We start from the raw sequence: 20,320 nt of genomic DNA, 5'->3' as shown, positions 1-20,320 counted from the left end.
AAAAGAACTTCAAGTTTCAAATTCCTACAGCTGAAACTAAAACCAAATTGTGTAAATGGTTTCCCAGGATGGCACAGGTTTTGAGGCCAAGCAGGTCTTCAAACACGTAACTCCCTTTACAAGGAAGGAAACAAGCCTATTTAAAATCTCCGAGTTTGTGGGAGATGAAGCTAAGAACAGCCCTGATGCTCCAGCATGTGGCATCACAAGTCAATCTTAGTAAGTGGTACCTCACAATCCTCACATCCACTGTGCTCCAAGCAGAGTAAACTGGACACTTCCTGTAACTCTGCTGCCGCTAAGTCACTTCAGTTGTGTCCGACTCTGTGCAACCCCATAGGCGGCAGCCGACCAGGCTCCCCCGTCCCTGGGATTCTCCAGGCAAGAACACTGGAGTGGGTTGCCATTTCCTTCTCCAGTGCATGAAAGTGAAAAGTGAAAGTGAAGTAACTCAGTCGTGTCCAACTCTTAGCGACCCCATGGACTGCAGCCTACTAGGCTCCTCCATCCATGGGATTTTCCAGGCAAGAGTACTGGAGTGGGGTGCCACTGCCTTCTCCATTCCTATAGCTCTACTCAGCACTTAAAGATTGCTCCAAGGAAGAAAAGTGAATTCAGCTGTAAGAGTGAAAGGCGAATCAGCTGAATGAAAACACCAGCGTGGAAGGTCCCAGGCCTCTGCAGGGGCTTCACTATGAAGCTACGACTCAGTGAAACTTCTAGAAGAGTCTGCATTTTCACGGCTGGCATGGAAGAGGCAGGCCCCTTTCCTGGCCTGGGTCAGTGCTTCCAGTGCAGACATGGGTTTCCCACTCCACAACTAGCACCGCTGCCTCCTTGCTTCTGATTCAAGAATCCAATTCCCATAAAGGCTGCCCGACAGTTAAGCCTGTAATCCCGTCCAGAGTATCGCCTGTGGCTCCACTCGGAGCCTGAGGCCTGCCACACATACCATGCCAGGTGCCCACATCCAACGCCATAACCGCTGTTGCTGCCGCAGGACCGGGCCAAGTGCCCCCACCAGCCCAGGGAGCTGCCCGTCTGCCCACAGGAACCGACCCACCTGCAGGGTTCTGAATGACCCTCACAAAGGGGTACCCGAGAGGCAGCTGGCTCTACATCACAATGGGGATGGCGCGGAAGCCCTGAGAACACAGGCCCCTCACACAGAGTTACCCCCAAAGATGCCATCAGGGGCAGCAACAAAGGGTCACTGCTGAAAACTGAGATGACTAACAGTTTAAAAGTCCCTTAGACAACCTGCACTGGCCAGTGGGGGAGCTGACGGTCACATGTGACTAACCTTAAAACTAGGTCAGTCACGATTTTTAAATTCCTCTGTCCCACCAGTCACACGTGGCTCTGGGCGCCCATACAGGTAGCACAGATCTAGAACCTTCCACCACAGAAGTTTCAGTGCACAGCTCTGGTTCAAGCATTCCTTGTCAGAAGAGACGAGGACACAGACACCAGTGATGAGGAGGAACGTGTGAGGACACAGATTGGGTCCATATCCAGGAAGGAAGCCTCAGGAGGACCACCCTGCCCACACCTGACCTCCAGCTGCCCACCTCCAGGATGGAGAGAAAAAAGCGTCTGCCATTTAATCTCCCATCTGTGGCACTTGGCTGTGGCCATCCGAGCTCACAAGAACAGGCAAAGCCATTCTGGAGGCCCCTTCAATCTACAATTTTATTTCCAAATGAAGTTAAAATGTAACCAATTCATTATTCACCCAGTCAGTACATAAGAGGACCCTAAGTGAACATTTCCCACCCACCAGCAACAGCACCACTTTCTGAGCACACATAGCTGCATCCTGCCAGCACATGCTCCACGTCCCAGCTTCTTAGGTCAACAGCAAATGAGCCAATTTCTCAGATTTACACCATATTTCCCTGTAACATTGTGGTGGATGAATCAGTTCTAACTGCAAAGGAATGATTATCTATATCTACATAGATAGATAGATATGGGGCGGGGGGGGGGGGGGGGGGTTGGGCAGGTCATCTTGGTTCCCTGACCAGGGATTGAACCCATGCCCCCTGTGGTGGAAACTTGGGAGTCCTAACCACTGGACCACCAGGGAATTCCCAGTATTCATACTTTTACTACCGTGTAAAGATTACACCTGCCAAAGTAGGAAACTCAAGAGACACGGGTTCGATCCCTGGGTCAGGAAGATTCCCTGGAGAAGGAAATGGGAACCCACTCCAATATTCTTGCCTGGGAAATCCCAAGGACAGAGGAGCCTGGCGGGCTACAGTCCGTGGGGTCGCAGAGTAGGACATGACTTGAGCGCACATTCACACACATATACTTACGCCTATATAAACATATAGCAGATATATCTACAATTTATTTTACTATAACATATGCTTTTATTTAGACTTAAGAAACAATGTTCTTTTAAAAACCTAACGTTTTACTCATTACAGAAGAACTAGAAAAAGAAGCAAACTTATCTTTGTCAATAAAATATTAGATCACTTAATAAAGGGGGCATCGAATTATCAGAAAGACATACAATGTAATAAGCAGCAGATATACTCACACAGCAGACACAGGATAAAGCCAAGAAAAGTTAGTGAAAGATCAGATTCCAAGAACTCCTCAGAGAACAAAGATCATTATACCTGATTCTGCTCTCCTCTTGAGGCTGTGAGACAGAAGCCTAAAAGTACTCTGTCAATCTGCCTGTGCAAAGAATAAAAACTAGCCGACTATCACACCCACATTTATTACAATATGTAACACTAACCTAGAAATTGAATTCTGCCTCTTTAGGCTGTTGCATTTGACTGTCATTTTCACTGGTCTATGGGGGGCCTGCTTGTTTTGGTAACCCACACTTTCCCTCCACTTTGGAGATCTGTATACACTGGGCTATTTTTTGAACACTGCCAACACGATTCACATCTTCACCAGACACTCACCTGTCCCTCTAACATGTCTCTGGGCAGGCCCGTCCTCTCCTGCTCTGAGCTGTTAGTTCTCCGTATGGAAAGGCTATGAGATTTGCGCTTCTGTTTTGCTTGGCGAGCAGCTGAACAACTCCCGCTTTCTGTGGGCATTACTTCTGGAAGATGAGGTCCTGGTCACTCCTGCAAGAAGCTAAACAGGAACAGGAAAAACAAGTACGGTATTTCTGATATGGCAAACTGAAATGAAGGAAAAACAGGGGATAGGGATGAAACTGCCCACTGCCAATTTCCTTATTATGTTAACATTTACTATGTAAATTAGAACGTAATACATTCACATGTTTTAAGGTAGAGACCACAGCCTTTGTTAAACAGGTAACTTTTTTATCAAATTTCATGAACACCCTTTTAAAAAATCAACAGCAGAGAAGGGTTTAAAATAGAGAACTCTCCCTTAGCCCACTCTCTGCAGACTCCCCGACTCCCCTGGGGAACCAATTCTAACTGCATTTTCCAGCTACAGATTCCAGAGCTATGCCCTCCTAGAGAAATCCGATGCAAGCCCCAAAAGCGACTGCAGATTTTCTAGCAAGCACATTAAAAAGGTAAGGACAAATAACATTTTAATGCTTTATTTAACCCATGTTTAAAATACTCTCATCTGAGTCAAGTAAAAACCCAAATGAGGTCTGTCAGCATTTGTAGGCTCCAGTTTCCTTCTCACTCACAACACCGCTCACTGGGAACCGGCCACGCTCGTGGGGCTCACCTACGGTGAGCACCGCCGTCATACCGTCATACAGCACACAAAATCCTGCATGGCATTCCAATATCCACGTAACACATTTTCCTTTCCCCATTTTGGGCATTATTCATTTCCTGCTACCATGAACAACTCTTCACAATACAATCACATTACTTAGTTAATATGACTCTAAGCAGTATATTTACACAGGACACACTCCTTCTTCAACTGCAAATTGATATTTTGGATATCACTTCCTCATTTTCTGCTCTCACTGCTCCCTCCTTCTCCCAGAATACCTTTGTGAATGCAAGTAATTTTAACCATATACTTATATTTCTTCCTTCTTCAACAACCGACAGTATCTGTAGGTCCTCACTGTAAAATGGCTCTCAGTGTCCCACCTTCTCTGGAGCCAGCCCACAGCCCTCCACTCCCCACTCTGCTGTGGCAGAGTGCATGTCCTCTGGGGATCCTGAGCTTAGGGCTCTCAGCCCGCCCCCGCCAATGGACCACAGCCACCTCCTGTGGACTGCTGGCGCTGCTCCCCTGTGGATGCAGCACAGCTGTCTTAACCATGCACCTACTGCAAACAATTCTGGCCCTTTCCAGTTTCTTACTATTACAAATAAAGCTACTATGACAATAACATAGGTTTTTGCTGAAACTCCAATACTTTGGCCACCTGATGAGAAGAGCTGACTCGCTTAAAAAAGACCCTGATGCTGGGAAAGATTGAGGGCAGGAGGAGAAGGGGATGACAGAGGATGAGATGGTCGGACAGCATCACCGACTCAACAGACATGAGTTTGGGTAAACTCCAGGAGTTGGTGATGGACAGGGAGGCCTGGCGTGCTGCGGTTCGTGGGGTCGCAAAAAGTCATACACAACTGAGTGACTGAACTGAACTGAAGTTTCTACTTCTTCTGACTCCTGTATGTTTACAGGAAAAAACTAACAAGTTTTTAAAAATGTTTGAGATATAATTCACACACGGTCCACTCTGCCAAAACTTCTAAATTTTGATCAAGTCCTAACTCATCCATTATTTTTAAGACTCATACTTTTAGAGTCATGTCTAAGAACTTTCCACCAATCCTAAATTCCCAAATTTTTATGTTTTCTTCTTAAAATTTTAGCTTTATCAGTTACATTTAAATTTACAAGCTATTCTGGGACTGTTTTTTTAATAAAGTGTGAAGTTTAGATCAAGGTTTTCGGGGTTTTTTTTTTTCTGGTGGTATCCTGTTATTCTAGCACCATATGCTAAAGACAATCTATCCTACACCAAATTGAGCAAGTTTGGCATCTTGCTCAAAAATCAATTGGCTATATTTCTATGGGATTATTTCTTGGTTCTCTATTTTGTTCCACTGTTCTGTGTTATCTTGAAATCATACATCTTGTGATTTCTACCACATCTTTTTCACAATGTTTTAGCCATCCCACTTCCTTTGCCTTTCCACAGAAATTTAGAATAATCTCATCCGTATCTGCAAAACTCCTGACGGAACTTTGATAAGAACTGCGTTTAATCTGTTGACTAATCTGGACAGAACTAGCTTGTCTATTATGTAGAGACTTCCAATCTATGGACACAGAGGATCTGTTTCAGATCATCTTTGATTTCCTTCCTCAGCTTGTAGTTTTCGCATAAAAGTTCTATATATACAAATAACCCTGAAGATTATATTTTTGTGCAATTTTAAATTGCTGGTATACAAAAATACAACTGATTTGTGTGTAATAAGCTTGTATCCTATGCTCTTGTTGAACTCATTTACCAGTTCAAGATTTTTCTGTAGATTATTTAGCATCTCCTATGTGGACTACTGTGTCATGTAAAAAAGGACAGCTTACTTCTTCCTTTCTAATCTGCATGCCTTTATTTCCTTTTCTTATCTTACTGACTTGGCTAGAAATTCCAATGCTATGTTGAATTAGAAGTAACAGCAAACATCCTTTCTTTATTTGGATCTTGAAATACTTGAAATCTTGAAAAATACTCAGTTTTCACCATTAAGTATATTAGCTGTAGGTTTTGGGTAAACACATCATTTTATCAAGTTGAAAGTCCCCCTCAACTGTTCACGTTCTGAGAGTTTTACGAGGGAGTGTCAACTGTGTCATGTTTTTTTGGGAGTCACTTAATATGAGCACATGGCTTTCTTCTAAGCCCCTAACAGGTCAATTACACTGCTGATTTTCAATACTGACCTAAACTTGCATCCATGGAGTAAATCCTACTTGGGCATGGTGCATAATTCATTGTTTGTTTTCTCATTTTGTTTCTTTTTTCTGCCTTCTTGTAGGTTACTTTAACATTTTTTGGAATTTCTTTCTGATTTCTCTTGTTTTGGAGTTTCTTTTGTATAACTTTTCTTAGTGGCTGCTAAGTTTTCATTATCTTTTCACAGCTTATCAATCTGCTGACCACCAACGTTCTACCAGTTCCTGGTGAGTGTTGAAGCTTTACTTCCTCCACACCCCTCTGCCCTCCCCAATGACAACATGATCGTCTCAAGTGTTTCCTCCAAACACACTGAGAACCACATCAGACAGCTGTGCTTCAACTTTCAAACCTAAGTCAGAGAAGGAATGTCTATTGAATTTACCAATTCATTTACTCTCTCCATTGTTTCTTCTTCCTTCCTGGTGTTCCTACAGCATTTCCTTTCTGTTGAACTTCCTCTATTATTTCAGGGTAGCTCTGCTGGTAACAAATCATGTGAATGATGTTTTCACTTGATAGAGAATTCTGATCTGATGGTTCTTTTCCTTCAGCACTTGAAAAACATACTACTTCCTTCTGGCCTCTGCAGTCTGTGATGAGAAATCAACTACAGACAAAGGGACATTTCTCTCTCCCATTGCTTTTTCATCTTTAGTTTCAGAAGTCTGACTATGAGGCAGCTTAGCAGATTTCTTTGAATTTATCTTGCCTGGGTTTCACCATATGTTTTGAATATATAGGTTTATGGCTTGCCAAACTTGGGAAATACCTAGCCAGTGTTTCTTCAAACATATTTTCAGCCCCACTGTCTCTCTCCTCTCTTCCTGATAAGGACAGGTCTCTTGGTAATGGCACAGGTCCCAGGGGTTCAGTTTACTTTTTTCCAGTCTATTTTCTCTCTAATGTTCAGACTGGGTAATTTTCATTGTTTTATCATCAAGTTCATGGATTCCACAAGCTCACTATTGTACTCCCCAGTTCTAAAATTTCCATTTGTTTCTTCTTTACATGCCATATTTTCTTCCTGAGATTTTCTATTTTTCATTTGCTTCAAGTGTTATTATCTCCTCACTGAAAATTTTATCACGACTGTTTTAAAATCTTGTCAAACAATTCTAATATCTGCATTGGTCCTGTGTGGCTGTTAGCTACCTTTTCTGATTCAAGTTGACATCTTCCCCCTCGGTGTGAGAAGCCTCAGGATGCTGGGTGTTGTTATCAGACATGAGACCTGATCTAAGTCTTCCAGCAGGCCTCTTCTGATACTGACCCAGCCAGCAAACAAGGGTATGGCCTTGTTTCTGCCAGATGGATATAGAAAGTGGGGATGGAAGCAAGTGCGCCCCATTCCGCCTCCTCTGACCCAGGAGGAAGTCCCCCTGCAGATGCTGGGTGAAGCTCTCTTGGACTCTATTCACACTGCTGAGCTGAGCCTAGGGCGCCTTGTCACTGTGCGGTTCCAAGCTTCATCACCACAGGTGGCGGTAAAATTCCTGAACTTTTGCTAGGTTTCTTCTGAGGCAATTCCAACGGGAAAGAAGAGTGTGTTCTTTGTTACCGCACAACAGAGATGAGAACCCAGCTTCTCACCAGGCCTCTCTGATCCCACCCGGCACAGTGTGGTCCCCACAAGGCTTGTCAGGGGTCAGAGACTAGATTCCCTACCCAAGCTGGGACGCTCAGCGTGAGGTGGGGCCACAATGTTTTCTAAGCATGTCCTGTCTGGCAGGCTGTCCCTTTCCTGGTCTTCTGGTCAAAGGCCAGCTTTCTCGGGGCTTGCTGAGCCCTTTGGCATTGCTGGGTTGTGGCTGCTCAAGGCCCAAGACTAGGATGTATGGGGCAAAAGGAAAACCCAGGGAACTTAGCCCTGAGTCAGTTCTCAGGTCCCCATACCCCTACAGTTTTCTTTCTTCTCTCCACTTTTCAGTCTCATGTTTGTTTTTTTGTTTGTTTATTTGTTTTGTATTTAATGTCCACTGTTTTTAGCTGTACTTAGTGGGAGCAACAGGAAAAGTATACATCTACTGTAAAGCCAGAGATCTTTTGACTCCCCAGTTGAACATGTGTAGGCCTTGTACAAAAAATAACAAAAAAGTAAGTACATTCAAGACAGTCAATTAGTTCTTTGTGTTTAGGTTTTAAAATTTGAAATTCACTAATTTATTAAAATTATCACTTTTTGCAGAGATCAGTCCTGGGTGTTCTTTGGAAGGAGTGATGCTAAAGCTGAAACTCCAGTACTTTGGCCACCTCATGCGAAGAGCTGACTCATTGGAAAAGACTCTGATGCTGGGAGGGATTGGGGGCAGGGGGAGAAGGGGACGACAGAGGATGAGATGGCTGGATGGCATCACTGACTCGATGGACGTGAGTTTGAGTGAACTCCGGGAGATGGTGATGGACAGGGAGGCCTGGCGTGCTGCAATTCATGAGGTCGCAGAGTCGGACGCGACTGAGCGACTGAACTGAACTGAACTGATACAGACAAAATTTAACTCTCAAATGTTTTTTAAAAAGGACACTTAATAAGATAACTTTTTATCTCAAAAATTCTCATTAAAATATATATATATCTTCCATTTTCCTTGCTTTTTTGTATACTCTATCTGTCAAAGCCAGCCACAAGGCCAACCCCCATTCAAGCAGAGGGCAGAGGCTTCACCTACCAACAGGACAATAAGAATCTGTGTTATCCATCACACCTTATTTCACTCACATGAGTTTGAGAGTCATACAAACCTAAATCCCCACCAACTCCTCAAAGGGCTGGCTCTCTTCCATCATGAAGCTTCAGCTTGAATGTCACTTCCCATAACAGCCTCCCTTGAAGACCACTAGCCACAGCACTGCTTAACTCTCACCATGCTTGTATTTACATCCTATTTATGATTTACTCACTAAATATGTGTTTCCCCCACTACACAATCAACACAGTGAGGACTGGGACACAGTAAACTGGGGCCACTACTGTATTTGTACCGTATTTGTTAGGCCTGACATAAACACATCCTCAAATATCTGATGGGTGGATGAGCACTACATCTACCACTGACAGACTGTGTAACCCTGGTCAGGTTACTTAACCACCTTTTGAAGGCTTAACTCTGTATCTTTAAAGCAGGGATAATAATAGCACTACTTCATTAAGTCACTCACCAGTATTCCTCTCATCTGGATGGGCTGAGCATTGGAAATGCGGTAGTGAACAAAACAGACTTGGTTCCTACCTTCTCAGAATGCTTAAGATTTGAGTTGGAAGACAGATATTATACACACAATCTCATAACTTATTACAGAAGTTATAAATTGTGACGAGTGCTACAAAAGACATGTGCAAATATTATGAGACCAGCTATTAGCTAAATAGTTACAAAGATCATTCTGAGAGGCCAGCATCCAAATTGAGACTGAAGAATTCCTAAGAGTTAACCACATGGAAAACAGAAAAGGGAGGAGATATTTCAAGGACAGGAATAGCATGGGAAAATGCCCAGATATTAAAAAACAAATACTACATCTGTAATACAGCAAACAATGGACAGAACAGTGCAAGGTAAGTGGAGTGACAGGCTTAGAATCTAATCTTTTGTTTACAGTTTATCCTAAAATAAAAGGAAAGTCACTTAAAACTTTTTACGCAAATAAGCAACAGTAGACTGGCTGCTATGTGAAAAATACACTAAAAAGTAAGACGACCATGAATGAGAAGCCAATTAGGCAGTTACTGAAACAGTCGAGGTAATAGATTATAACAGTTAAGATTAGAGGAGGATGAATGGATTGGGGTGGGCAGGGGGAAGAAGAGAGAGGTAACAAGGACAGCCCCTCTCTGAGGCAGCGGGTAGGTGAAACAGAGGTCAGATTACCAAGATGAGAGAGCAGATATGGAGAAATCAGGACCTAATACTGAATGTATTGTTTTTGCAATGCCTTTGAATGTCAAAATACAAGGAGGCAGGGTGTACAGGTTTAGAGATGAAGAGAGAACTACAGAACGTGTATAAAACTGGGAGAAGTCTACACTGAAGTAAAGACGGGTTCTTTGACCCCATCATGCCTCTAAGTCCAATACCTTACCATTTTTAACTGCTCTTCTGCATAAGAGGGGGGAAAAGTGTATTACTGGTAGATATAGGTGGCTCAGACGGTAAAGCGTCTGCCTGCAATGCGGAAGACCTGGGTTCGATCCCTGGGTCCGGAAGATCCCCTGGAGAAGGAAATGGCAACCCACTCCAGCACTCTTGCCTGGAAAATCCCATGGACGGAGGAGCCTGATAGGCTACAGTCCATGGGGTCACAAAGAGTCAGACACGACTGAGCAACTTCACTATTACACTATTATAGGCAACACAGAATAAAACTGTCTCTCACAAAAAATTATTTTTGATGGAAAATGACGGAACAAATCTTTTTCATGAAATTTAGATCTGAAAAATTTGAGCTATAGAAATTAGAGACAGTTGAGACAAAAGTATAAAGAAAAACAATGGCAGAATCTGTGGTTGGCAGAATTTTACACACACACAAAAAAGATACTGATATTTAATTTAAAGTATTTGAACATAAATTCTTTAAGCAACTCATATGATCCCACTGAAGAGTATTTCAATAACTTTTTAATAGAAGCATTTAGAAACTATTTAACTGCCGTATACAAAAGTTGTCCAAGAAATCAAAGTGACTTAAAGGAATCTTAACCAGAAATTATATTCTTCACTTTAAAAACTAAAGGTCCCAGGTGGAAGAGGCAAAAATGAGCCTTCTGGGGTGCTGCAAATGTTCCCTATCTTGACCTGGTTTATGCTTATACAAAGATGTATATATAGGTAAAAATCCACAGAGCTGCACATTTACAACTAGCACACTGTATGAATTTACTGTATGTTTTACTCAATAAAAAACAACTCCCAGGCTAAAAAAAAATAGGAAGGTATATATAATTCTCTTTTCAGCAAGTACACGTTAAATAACTAACTTCATAAAGCATCTCAGTTATTAAGATTTTCAACACAGAAATTTATCCCAGCCACCTCACAGTTCATGTTATGTTTTTTAAAGGAACAAACATATCAAAACCCTGTTTCACAAAGCTCAAGAAAAAACGTGACAATCTGTAAATATTTCAATCAAGCAAGTAAAATAGCAGAAAGCTTCTCTTTCCTTTCTTAAGAATGTCATCAGTAGAAATACTCTGGTAAACGTAAACTGGGAAGTTAATGCATTCCGAAGGTTCTACAAATTGCTTACACAAAGTGTGAAAATTGCAGTATTAACCTTCCTTCCACCTCAATGATAGTCTCCCTTAAGGATCACATAACCAGCTTGTTCAGCGTCTGAATCTTCAGTAGAAATAAGCAGTCTTCTTCACTACTAACTTGTAAGATTCTCACCCCGGCCTGTCCCTGAGCCTTGAACCCCTTCCTCAACCCCATGAACCACCTGGTACTACTCTGGGCTTTGCCTGCTTTTGTTGGTCACCTCACCAAATAGTCAACGTACTGGTCATCTTTTCCCACTCATCAATTTCTACACAAATACACACATTTCAAATAATTACAAATATGAAAGAGGCTTTGGTCCTTCAAAGAGGTTTTAGCTCTTGTTTAGTCACTAAGTCGTATCCGACTCTGCGACCCAACGACTGTAGTCCGCCAGGCTCCTCTGTCCATGGGATTTCCCAGGCAAGAATACTGGAGTGGGTTCCCATTTCCTTCTCCAGGGAATCTTCCTGACCCAGGGATCAAACCTGTGTCTCCTGCATTGGCAGGTGGGTTCTTTACCATCTGAGCCACCAGAAAAGCTTCATGACAGGGCACATGACCACATTAAACAGAAGGTTTAATGAATAAAAGGTCCTACGGTTTTTTTAAACACATCCAAAAAAGTATAAATAGTTCCCTCCAAGAATCCAACCTCCCTATCCTATTGGTCAAGTACATCAATTTAATATGAACTCTCCTTCTGCGCAACTGGTTTGCCCTTGCATGCCACATGCCTACTATACCCTACAAACAAAACAATACTCACAATTTCAAACTCAGTGGCGTTTTTAAACAGTTTTGGCCAAAGAAAAATACTGACTAAATAGTAAATGTCATGAACGTTAATAACATGCAAAAAAAAAAAAAAAAGGTTAAAAGCTATACTCTACATGTGGCATTTAATAATACAAAACGTAGCTGAAAAGCCGATAGAGTTTTTCATAGCCCTTCACTGTAAAAGTACCCTTACTCAATTCCGGAAGACAAACGACAAACTCAGCTGCTGAGTGACATCAACCAAAGGCAGCTCCGCAGTCCAGCCTCGGTAAACTGGCTAAAGGTTCGTCCACCCAGTCGAAGGCACGCTCACCAATTCTGGACCTGATGCTGGACTGGGGGCATTTCTAACCGGAAAACCACCAACGCTACTTAAAGACCTCTATTAAAAGAATGAGCTCGCATCAAGGATGAACTTCTTAACTGTCTAGTCGTCGTATGAGAAGAAGCAGCACTTGGAAACTCAGAGCGCCGTCGGTACTCCCGGGGGAAGGGGCTGACGGCATCAGCTCGCAACCAAGGCACAGCAGGTGCGCGCAGCTGCCCGGTCCTGGGGAGGAAGGAAACGCGCCGGGGCTTCCGTGCGAGCACCCGGAAGGACGCGAGGCTGGACACGGCCCGCCGCTCCAGCCCAAGGTCGCGGCGCCCCTTGCGCGGTTCCACACCCCCAATGGTACTGGGGACCCCGGGCTCCGACACGCTCGGGGGTGGGAGGTTCCCGGAGGCGGCGAAGGACCCGCCTCCCCAGCCGCTCTGGGCGAGGGGCGCGCGTTCCAACTCCGTCCAGACCCAGCCGGGCTTGGGGTCGGAGAGAGGCACGGAATCAGGGCCCAAGTCCGGGTGCGCGGGGCCCCCCAGGACAACCCGGCCCAGCGAAGGCCGCCGCCGCACAGCCTGCGGCTGCGGTCCCGGGCTGAAGATGGCGGGCCAGCACTCACCTGTCACGCCGCCTCCGAGCCCACCGCTGCGCAGTGCCACCCCGGCAGTGAGCTGCCGCCCGTGTCTTCCCAGCCACGCGGGGCACGGGACGGACGCGGACGCACAGGACCCCGAGTCCCGCCTAGACGCGGCCCCAAGACCCGGCAGCCCAACGCCCCACACTTCCGGCGCCGGAAGTCCCCGCCCCGCCTCCGCCCCACGCCGGAAATCCCTCCCGCCATCCTCCACGCGCAGGCCCGACGGGAAGTCCCGCCTTCGCCCCGCGGCTGGCACCGCCGGAAGTCCAGTCCATCGCAGGAAGTCCCACCCGCTGCTCGCGGGGGCGGGGATCCTCTAGTGGGTCGCCGCGGCCTTCAAGTGGGTCGCGGCGGCGGCAAATACACAGCTGGGCCCCGGGACCACCCGACCCTCGCCCTGCGGTGTCGGCGCCCATCTGAAGTCCTCGCAGAGGACCGAAGGGCGGCGGGCGCTCGTGGCGCGGGGGCGCTGAGAACCTGCGGGTACTCACGGCGGCGGGGGCCCAAGGGCGTCCCGGGCGGGCGCAGGTCGGCGTCCATCTGGACCCGGGTCGGGTCTCTGGAGCCGCCGGCCCCAGTCGGAACCGCCTCGTGTCCCAGGAACCGCTTCCCGGGCGTCGCTTCCCGGGGCGGCGCGGGCGAGACGGCTGCGCTTGGATCCCGGCGGATCTGCGGAGGGTGACTCACCCCCTGCAGCCTCCGATCTGAAGTGTGTGTTCGCCATTGGCTGCGGAGACGAAACAAAGGCAGCGTCTCGCCGCGAAAGGTGGGACCTGATGGCCTTCTTGTCCTTGTACAGGTTGGAAAAATTACAGCGTGCGCAGGCAGCCTCTGCTCTAGGAACAACCAGCTGGGCGTTTAAAGTCCTAAAGCAAAGACGAAATCAGACGCGTGGGAGCATTTTTTTTTTTAATACAGATTAAAGCTCATCATTCGAATTGGAGAAGCATTAGTACGATTGTTTCACAAGAAACAAACTCGACGTATTTGGGGATTCGAATAGCCACAAAGTTTGTGCAATAAAACCCGAGGTTACTTCAATATTCAGTATAATAAAAGTTTATTGCTAGAATCAATTATATAAGGTGAACTTAGGGTTTCAAGTTTGGTGGTTGTAGCTACTATTCAACTAGCAATTTTGTTAGGGACGTAATATGCACAAGGCATTCTGCAGGGCGAGGGAGCAGGTAGAATGCCGAGTGAACCACAGTATCAGCTCCCAATTGATTCAGGTGCTAACATGTAGTTTTATTTTGCAGCACATCATCAACAGTTTGGGTGAAACTTAGGATGTTGTTATAATTGAGGTAATCTTTTCTCTGCTATATTTAGAATTCTGTAAAAGTCAACCATGACTGTAAAGAACTGTCACAAAAATAAGAGGGGAAAGGAATCAACACTTTGAGGGCTCACTGTGTGCCAGGCACATAACATATTTGTTAACTTGTCTGATTGTCAAGCCAACCTAATAAAGTGCTGATCAAAACTGCAATGAGGTACCACCTCACACTGGTCCAAATGGCCATCATCAAAAAGTCCACTAATAGTAAATGCTGGAGAGGGTGTGGAGAAGAAGGAACCTACAGCCACTATGGAGAATAGTGTGGAGGTTCCCTGAAAAACTAAAAATACAACTACCATATGATCCAGCAATCCCACAACTGACCATATACCTGGGCAAAGCTCTTAATTTCAAAAGATACATGTACCCCCAAATGTTCACAGCAGCACTATTCACAATAGCCAAGACATTAAGCAATCTGAATGTCCATCAACAAATGGAATGGGTAAGAGACGTGGTGTGTATACATACACACACACAATTGATAAAGATGTGTGTATACACTCATGCGTGCGTGTGCACAATGGCATACTACTCATTAAAAAAAAACCTTTTGCAACATGAATAGGCTTCCCTTGTAGCTCAGTCAGTAAAGAATTTGCCTGCAGTGCAGGAGACCTGGGTTCGATCCCTGGGTTGGGAAGATCCCCTGGAGAAGGAAATGGCAACCCACTCCAGTATCCTTGCCTGGAAAATCTCATGGACAGAGGAGCCTGGTGGGCTGCAGTCCATGGGGTGGCAGAGAGTCAGGCACAACTGAGCGACTAACAGTTTTTGCAACATGAATGAACCTAGAGATTGTCGCAGTGCGAAGAAAGTCAGCGAAACACATATTTGTAGGTGGGATCTAAGTTCAGTTCAGTCACTGTGTCCTACTCTGTGACCCCATGGACTGCAACATGCCAGGCTTCCCTGTTCATCACCAACTCCCTGAGGTTGCTCAAACTCATGTCCATCCTCATGTCCATGGAGTCAGCAATGCCATCCAACTATCTACAGTATGATACAAATGAACTTTAATTTACAGAACAGAAATAGACTCATACAAAAAACAAACTTAGGCCTACCAAAGAGGAAAGGTGGGATGGAAAAATTATATTGGGATTAACATATACACTACTATATATAAACAGAATCCAAGGATTTACTGTGTACCACAGGGAACTAACTTTATTCAACATCTTGTAATAACCTATACTGTTAAAGAATAATGTGTAAACTATCATTTTGCTGTACACCAGAAACTAACATAAATCGACTGAAGTACAAATTATTCTGAATTGAACTTAAAACATGCGAGCATGCTAAGTCGCTTCAGTTGTGTCCAACTCTGTGCGACCCCATGGACTGTAGCCTGCCAGGCTCCTCTGTCCACGGGATTTTCCAGGCAAAAATACTGGAGAAGGTTGCCAGGGCCTCCCTCCAGGCGATCCTCTCAACCCAGGGATTGAACCTGTGTCTCACATCACCTGCATTGGCAGGTGAGTTCTTTACCACTAGCGCCACCTGGGAAGTCCAATTAAGCGTGAGGATATTATAATTAGCTGTCAAAACTCAAAAAGCTAGTATGCAATGGAGCAAAGATTGGATTAAAATCCAGGTCCACATCAAAGCCCACGTTTTCCACAGTGCTTTCCTTTGATAGGGTTGCTGTAACAAAATGCCACAAATCAGGCTTAAACAACAGAAATGTATTGTCTCGGGTCTGGAGGCTTGAGGTCCAGGATCAAGGTGCCAGTCGGTGCTGGTTCCTGCTGAGACCTGTGACAGGGAATCTGTGCCATGTCTCTCTCGCGTGCGCGCCTTCTGGTGGTTTGCCAGCAACTCCCGACTGGCAGAGGTCGTTTTCTAACTCCTTTCCTTCACAAATAGTGACAAACCTGTCTAGTTACTTTGAAGTCGCCACACTACCCGGCGGGGACAGCTCACGCTCACCAACAGGTCTGTTTAGCTCACAGAACCGCTTCACACAAGCGCCTCCCCGCGCCTCAGACCCCGAGCGCGCGGAGACGCCTGACGTCAACGCGCCGCGAGCACAAAGCCTCGGGCGCGTCGATTGGCTAGAGCGGCCAGGGCCGAGGGCAAGACGTAAGCGGACGTTCACTCGGACCCTAGTCAGCGAGTGCCCTCCGTCAGGCCGTTCCGCCATCGAGGAGCGTCACCTCAGCTGTGTACTGAAGGCACCGAGAGCACCCGCGCGGCGGCCTGGGGAAGGTTCCGCACCCCAGAGCCGTGGGAGGAGACGCCTGGAGATCTGGAGTGGCACCACCGCGCGACCGTGACGTAGGTCGCGGGCCGGCGCACCATTGGCCGGCGGCAATGTGGCGCGCCCTGGCCCCGGCGCGGGCAATTGGCCGCGCGGCCTCGGGGGGCGGGGCTCGGATCGGAGGCGGGGCCCGTGCCTTGGGGCGGAGTCTGAAGGATACTCCCCCGGCGGTGCAGCCTACAGTGGACGGCTCGTGTCTCAGGTACGGAGGAGAGCGTCTGTGAGGTGTCGGGAGGCGGGCGGGGGTCCGGGCTCTGCGCGCTGAGGGGCGGGCCGAGCGCTTCCGGATCGCATCCCGTAGTCTAACCCAACCGTGTGGGGAAGTAGCCGGAGGCCCGGGGTCCCCGGCACGTGGGTAGCGCGGGTGGCTGTAAGTGCGGCCCGGGGCCCGGCGCTGGGGAGGCAGTGGGGGCGTCCTCCGACTTTGGGACCCACGCCCCCAGGTTCCCGGGGCGGCGCGGAGGCTGGGCGGCGATGCCGGAGGTGAGCACGGACGACCTGGACGAGCGGCAGGTGCAGCTCATGGCGGAGATGTGCATCCTCGTCGACGAGAACGACCGGAGGATCGGGGCAGAGACCAAGAAGAACTGCCACCTGAACGAGAACATCGAGAGAGGTGCCCGCGAGGGCGGCGGGCGGCGGGCCGGGGTCCTCGGGCGCAGGGAGGGCGGGAATACCACGTCGCCCCCTCCGGCCGCCCGAGCCCTTGCGAGCCAGAGACAGAGACTCAGGTCATCGCATCTCTCTCGCCGTCAGGGCTGTTGCACCGAGCTTTCAGTGTCTTCTTGTTCAACACCGAGAACAAGCTGCTGCTGCAGCAGAGGTCTGACGCTAAGATTACCTTCCCAGGCAAGTGCTCACCCTTTGTGTGTTGTTGGCAGCTGTACGTGCTTTGATTTGATTTGTCACGTGTCTCGGCTATCTCTGGTAGCCGAGATCAGAAAATTCTAGTCAGTTGCTGAGTTTTATTTTCTTCACACGAGAAGCTTGTACGGTGGATGCAACCTAATAAAGCAGCAGTAAAGGATAAGAGCTGCTGGGTATGTATAGATGTGTCTGTGATCATTTGTGTCTTATACACAAGACCGTTTAACCGTTTGGGTTAAGAAAGCATTCATAAAAATGTACATCTGCCTGTGTCTTTCACAAAATGGTCGCTGGTAGCCCGTTATAACAGATTTTAAATTCTCCAGAATCATTTTATTTTTGTTACTTTTTAAACTTAGTTTTCTTAATCTTCCTATTTTTCAGAAAAAGTTTATCTCTGTATATTTATAAACATTAACATGTTCCAGGGTGTTTTACTAATACTTGCTGTAGTCACCCATTAAGCAACCCAAGTGAGCTGGAAGAAAATGATGCTATTGGAGTAAGAAGAGCAGCACAGAGGCGGTTAAAGGCCGAACTCGGAATTCCCATGGAAGAGGTAACCCACCATACCAGCTGAAATGTATTTAGAATACATTAAAACAATTTTAGTAAAACTTTAAATTCAAGTGTAGCTCTCTGCTTTGTATCACTTGGTTATTTTCAGGCCCCAAAAAAGCCCATTAAATAAGTTAAATTTTGACTTCATAATACTTGTAGATATTTAACTCTACCACAATGGGTTGATCTATTAACCGGTATGTAAAGTTGACTGTTTTATAATTGACCAAAGATGAATATTTTCTTGTAAACTACAGACCGGATTGGGTGAATTGAAATTATCCTCTTGTTCCTGGAATTGTCCCCTTTCAATAAGACCTGAATAAATAAAAGTATCTCTCTTATCTAGTTAAAATGGGAATTTTTTTTCCTGCTATAAATTAAGATGCGAGGGGGAATGTCACACTTCTAGTTTGCGTGACTCTCCTATTTTCTTTAATACACATTTTTCAATAAATCTTCTATTTTTGGTCCTTTGGGGAAAATTTCAGACTTGAAACTATTTAATACTATTTCAAGTATACATGTTTTCCTGGGTTGGGAAGATCCCCTGGAGAAGGGATAGGCTACACACTCCAGTATTCTTGGGCTTCCCTGGTCGCTCAGCTCTTAAAGAATCTGCTTGCAATGAGGGAGACCTGGGTTCAATCTCTGGGTTGAGAAGATCCCTTGGAGAAGGGAACAGCTAACCACTCCAGTATTCTGATCTGGAGAATTCAGTGGATTATATAGTAGTCCATGGGGTCGCAAAGAGTTGGACAGGACTGAGAGACTTTCACTTTCACAGTATATATACTTTATGTATTCCGTGTAGTAATAGGAAATTGATGTTTCAAAAATTATCATTCTAAAACTAGTTCTGTGTTCAAGGTATTACTGAAATGTAGTAGGTTGATTTAGATTATTTTTTTGTTGATGTTTTGGAGGTTTTTCTTTTTTTTTTACCCTAGGTTCCTCCAGAGGAAATTAATTATCTAACACGAATTCACTACAAGGCTCAATCTGATAGTATCTGGGGAGAACATGAAATTGACTACATTTTGTTGGTAAAGAAGAATGTGACCTTGAATCCAGACCCCAATGAGATTAAAAGCTATTGCTACGTAACAAAGGAAGAATTAGAAGAACTTCTAGGAAAGGCGGCCCATGGTGAAATTAAGATAACCCCATGGTTTCAAATTATTGCAGATACTTTTCTCTTTAAGTGGTGGGATAACTTAAATCGTTTGAATCTGTTTGTTGACCATGAGAAAATACACAGGATGTAAAAGTGGAGATGAATGGTTACTAAAGTACTGAAGAATTTCTATAGTTAGTAAACTTAAAATGAACTTTAAAAAAATCTGGTTCCCCACTGGAACTATCCTTGGAAATACTGATACTTTACAACCAGAATTTGTATAGAAAAGAATTCTTGATTTTATGTCATACACCCCATATATATGTGCAATTTATAAAAAAAAATTTGAGAGATTATACAAAGAGCAAAATAAACTTAACCTGTCTAAACAGATGGTTATGACACATTTAAACAAACACGTGGTGTTCATTTTTTATATATTGTGATAAACATTTTCAGAAGACTTGTATACACTTTACTATCTTCCAGGTGCTTGACATATCTTTTAACTTTTATCATGGTCCAGAAAAATGTGCAATGGAAGCTATTTGCTTATCTACTTCAAAACATTGCAGTTTAACTTCCCATGTTAGATAAAATATAGTAGAGCAGTTCAAGGAATTAAATGACATGATTTTTGTCATTGAAAGTTAATTTTGTGGTTTAATCATTCTGGAAGTATTTTTGATACTTAAAAGTCTAACATTGATTTTGGTAGGGACATTGGCTAGGTGAAGTTATTTAAATAGTCCATGCCAATTAGTAAAGTCTGGTTTTCAGAATTACTAGGAACACAGACTATTTGTAAAATGGAACTTGGGTCAGTTGAGTCATACTCAACAACAGGCTCTTCTAACTGGCACTGCAGTTTAGGCTGGATAATTCTTTTTGAAGGTTCATCCTTTGCCTTGTATGGCAGCATCCTTAGGTTCTACCCAAAAAACGCCTTTGGCACCCCTCCCCCCATGGCAGCCCCAGTGACACCATATGCTAAATGTCTTCTGGAGGACTTGTCTGCAGTCAGGCCATGTCGTAGGAAAATTAACAAAAACAGGTTAATATTCATGTTAAATAGATTTGGGTTATGGAATATGTATGATTATTTGAACTGTACCTTGACTAATAGAACTTTTTTAAACTCTTGCCATGGATTTTTCACATTTGAAACCTTAAGACTGCTTTATTATCCTTGAATGCTATTAATTTCAGGCAAAACTGTGGCAAATATTAACTTTACCTAACAATAAAAATAAAGATAAATTACCACA

The 20,320-nt window shown here is 45.1% G+C and overlaps 3 protein-coding genes across 22 annotated transcripts in view; 2 read left to right on the top strand and 1 right to left on the bottom strand.

The window, feature by feature from the left end:
• WDR37 (WD repeat domain 37) overlaps positions 1-13,567 on the bottom strand; it is a 34,731-nt gene extending 21,164 nt beyond the window's left edge. For 14 of the 19 annotated variants that reach the window (XR_015139405.1, XR_015139407.1, XR_015139409.1 and 11 more), the window contains exons 1-2: positions 12,879-13,061; positions 2,937-3,114 (exon numbers count right to left, since the gene is read on the bottom strand). Coding sequence is in view for 12 of the 19 variants with exons in the window: in XM_086333580.1 (XP_086189706.1) it covers positions 2,937-3,074 (138 nt within the window). In the remaining 7 variants the exon portion in view is untranslated. Of the gene's footprint in view, positions 1-2,936; positions 3,115-12,878; positions 13,062-13,387 lie in introns of those variants that run through there. The other 5 variants (XR_015139411.1, XM_086333581.1, XM_086333590.1 and 2 more) reach the window with 1 other exon arrangement.
• On the top strand, positions 12,338-13,937 carry LOC147360757 (uncharacterized). 2 transcript variants are annotated; one of them, XM_086333595.1, is made up of 2 exons: positions 12,338-13,379; positions 13,696-13,937. In XM_086333595.1, the coding sequence occupies exons 1-2, from the start codon at positions 12,379-12,381 to the stop codon at positions 13,817-13,819; spliced, it is 1,125 nt and encodes a 374-aa protein (XP_086189721.1). In that variant the 5' UTR covers positions 12,338-12,378; the 3' UTR covers positions 13,820-13,937. The 2 variants fall into 2 exon arrangements, with proteins under 2 accessions (XP_086189721.1, XP_086189720.1); XM_086333594.1 differs by having other exon boundaries at positions 12,347-13,605.
• A 2,359-nt stretch (positions 13,938-16,296) lies between these two features.
• IDI1 (isopentenyl-diphosphate delta isomerase 1) lies at positions 16,297-20,320 on the top strand. The gene is made up of 5 exons (XM_086333596.1): positions 16,297-16,706; positions 16,948-17,120; positions 17,261-17,353; positions 17,800-17,930; positions 18,883-20,320. Exons 1-5 carry the CDS (start codon positions 16,558-16,560, stop codon positions 19,198-19,200), a joined length of 864 nt encoding a protein of 287 aa, XP_086189722.1. The 5' UTR covers positions 16,297-16,557; the 3' UTR covers positions 19,201-20,320.

Source organism: Bos grunniens, chromosome 13 (genome assembly GCF_055505025.1).
Source record: "Bos grunniens cultivar Pamir isolate PY7600 chromosome 13, Bosgru_T2T1.0, whole genome shotgun sequence".
In the NCBI taxonomy this organism is placed as follows: Eukaryota; Metazoa; Chordata; class Mammalia; order Artiodactyla; family Bovidae; genus Bos; species Bos grunniens.
The sequence above is the reverse complement of the archived record's forward strand: the minus strand, read 5'-3'. Positions and strand labels throughout refer to the sequence as shown.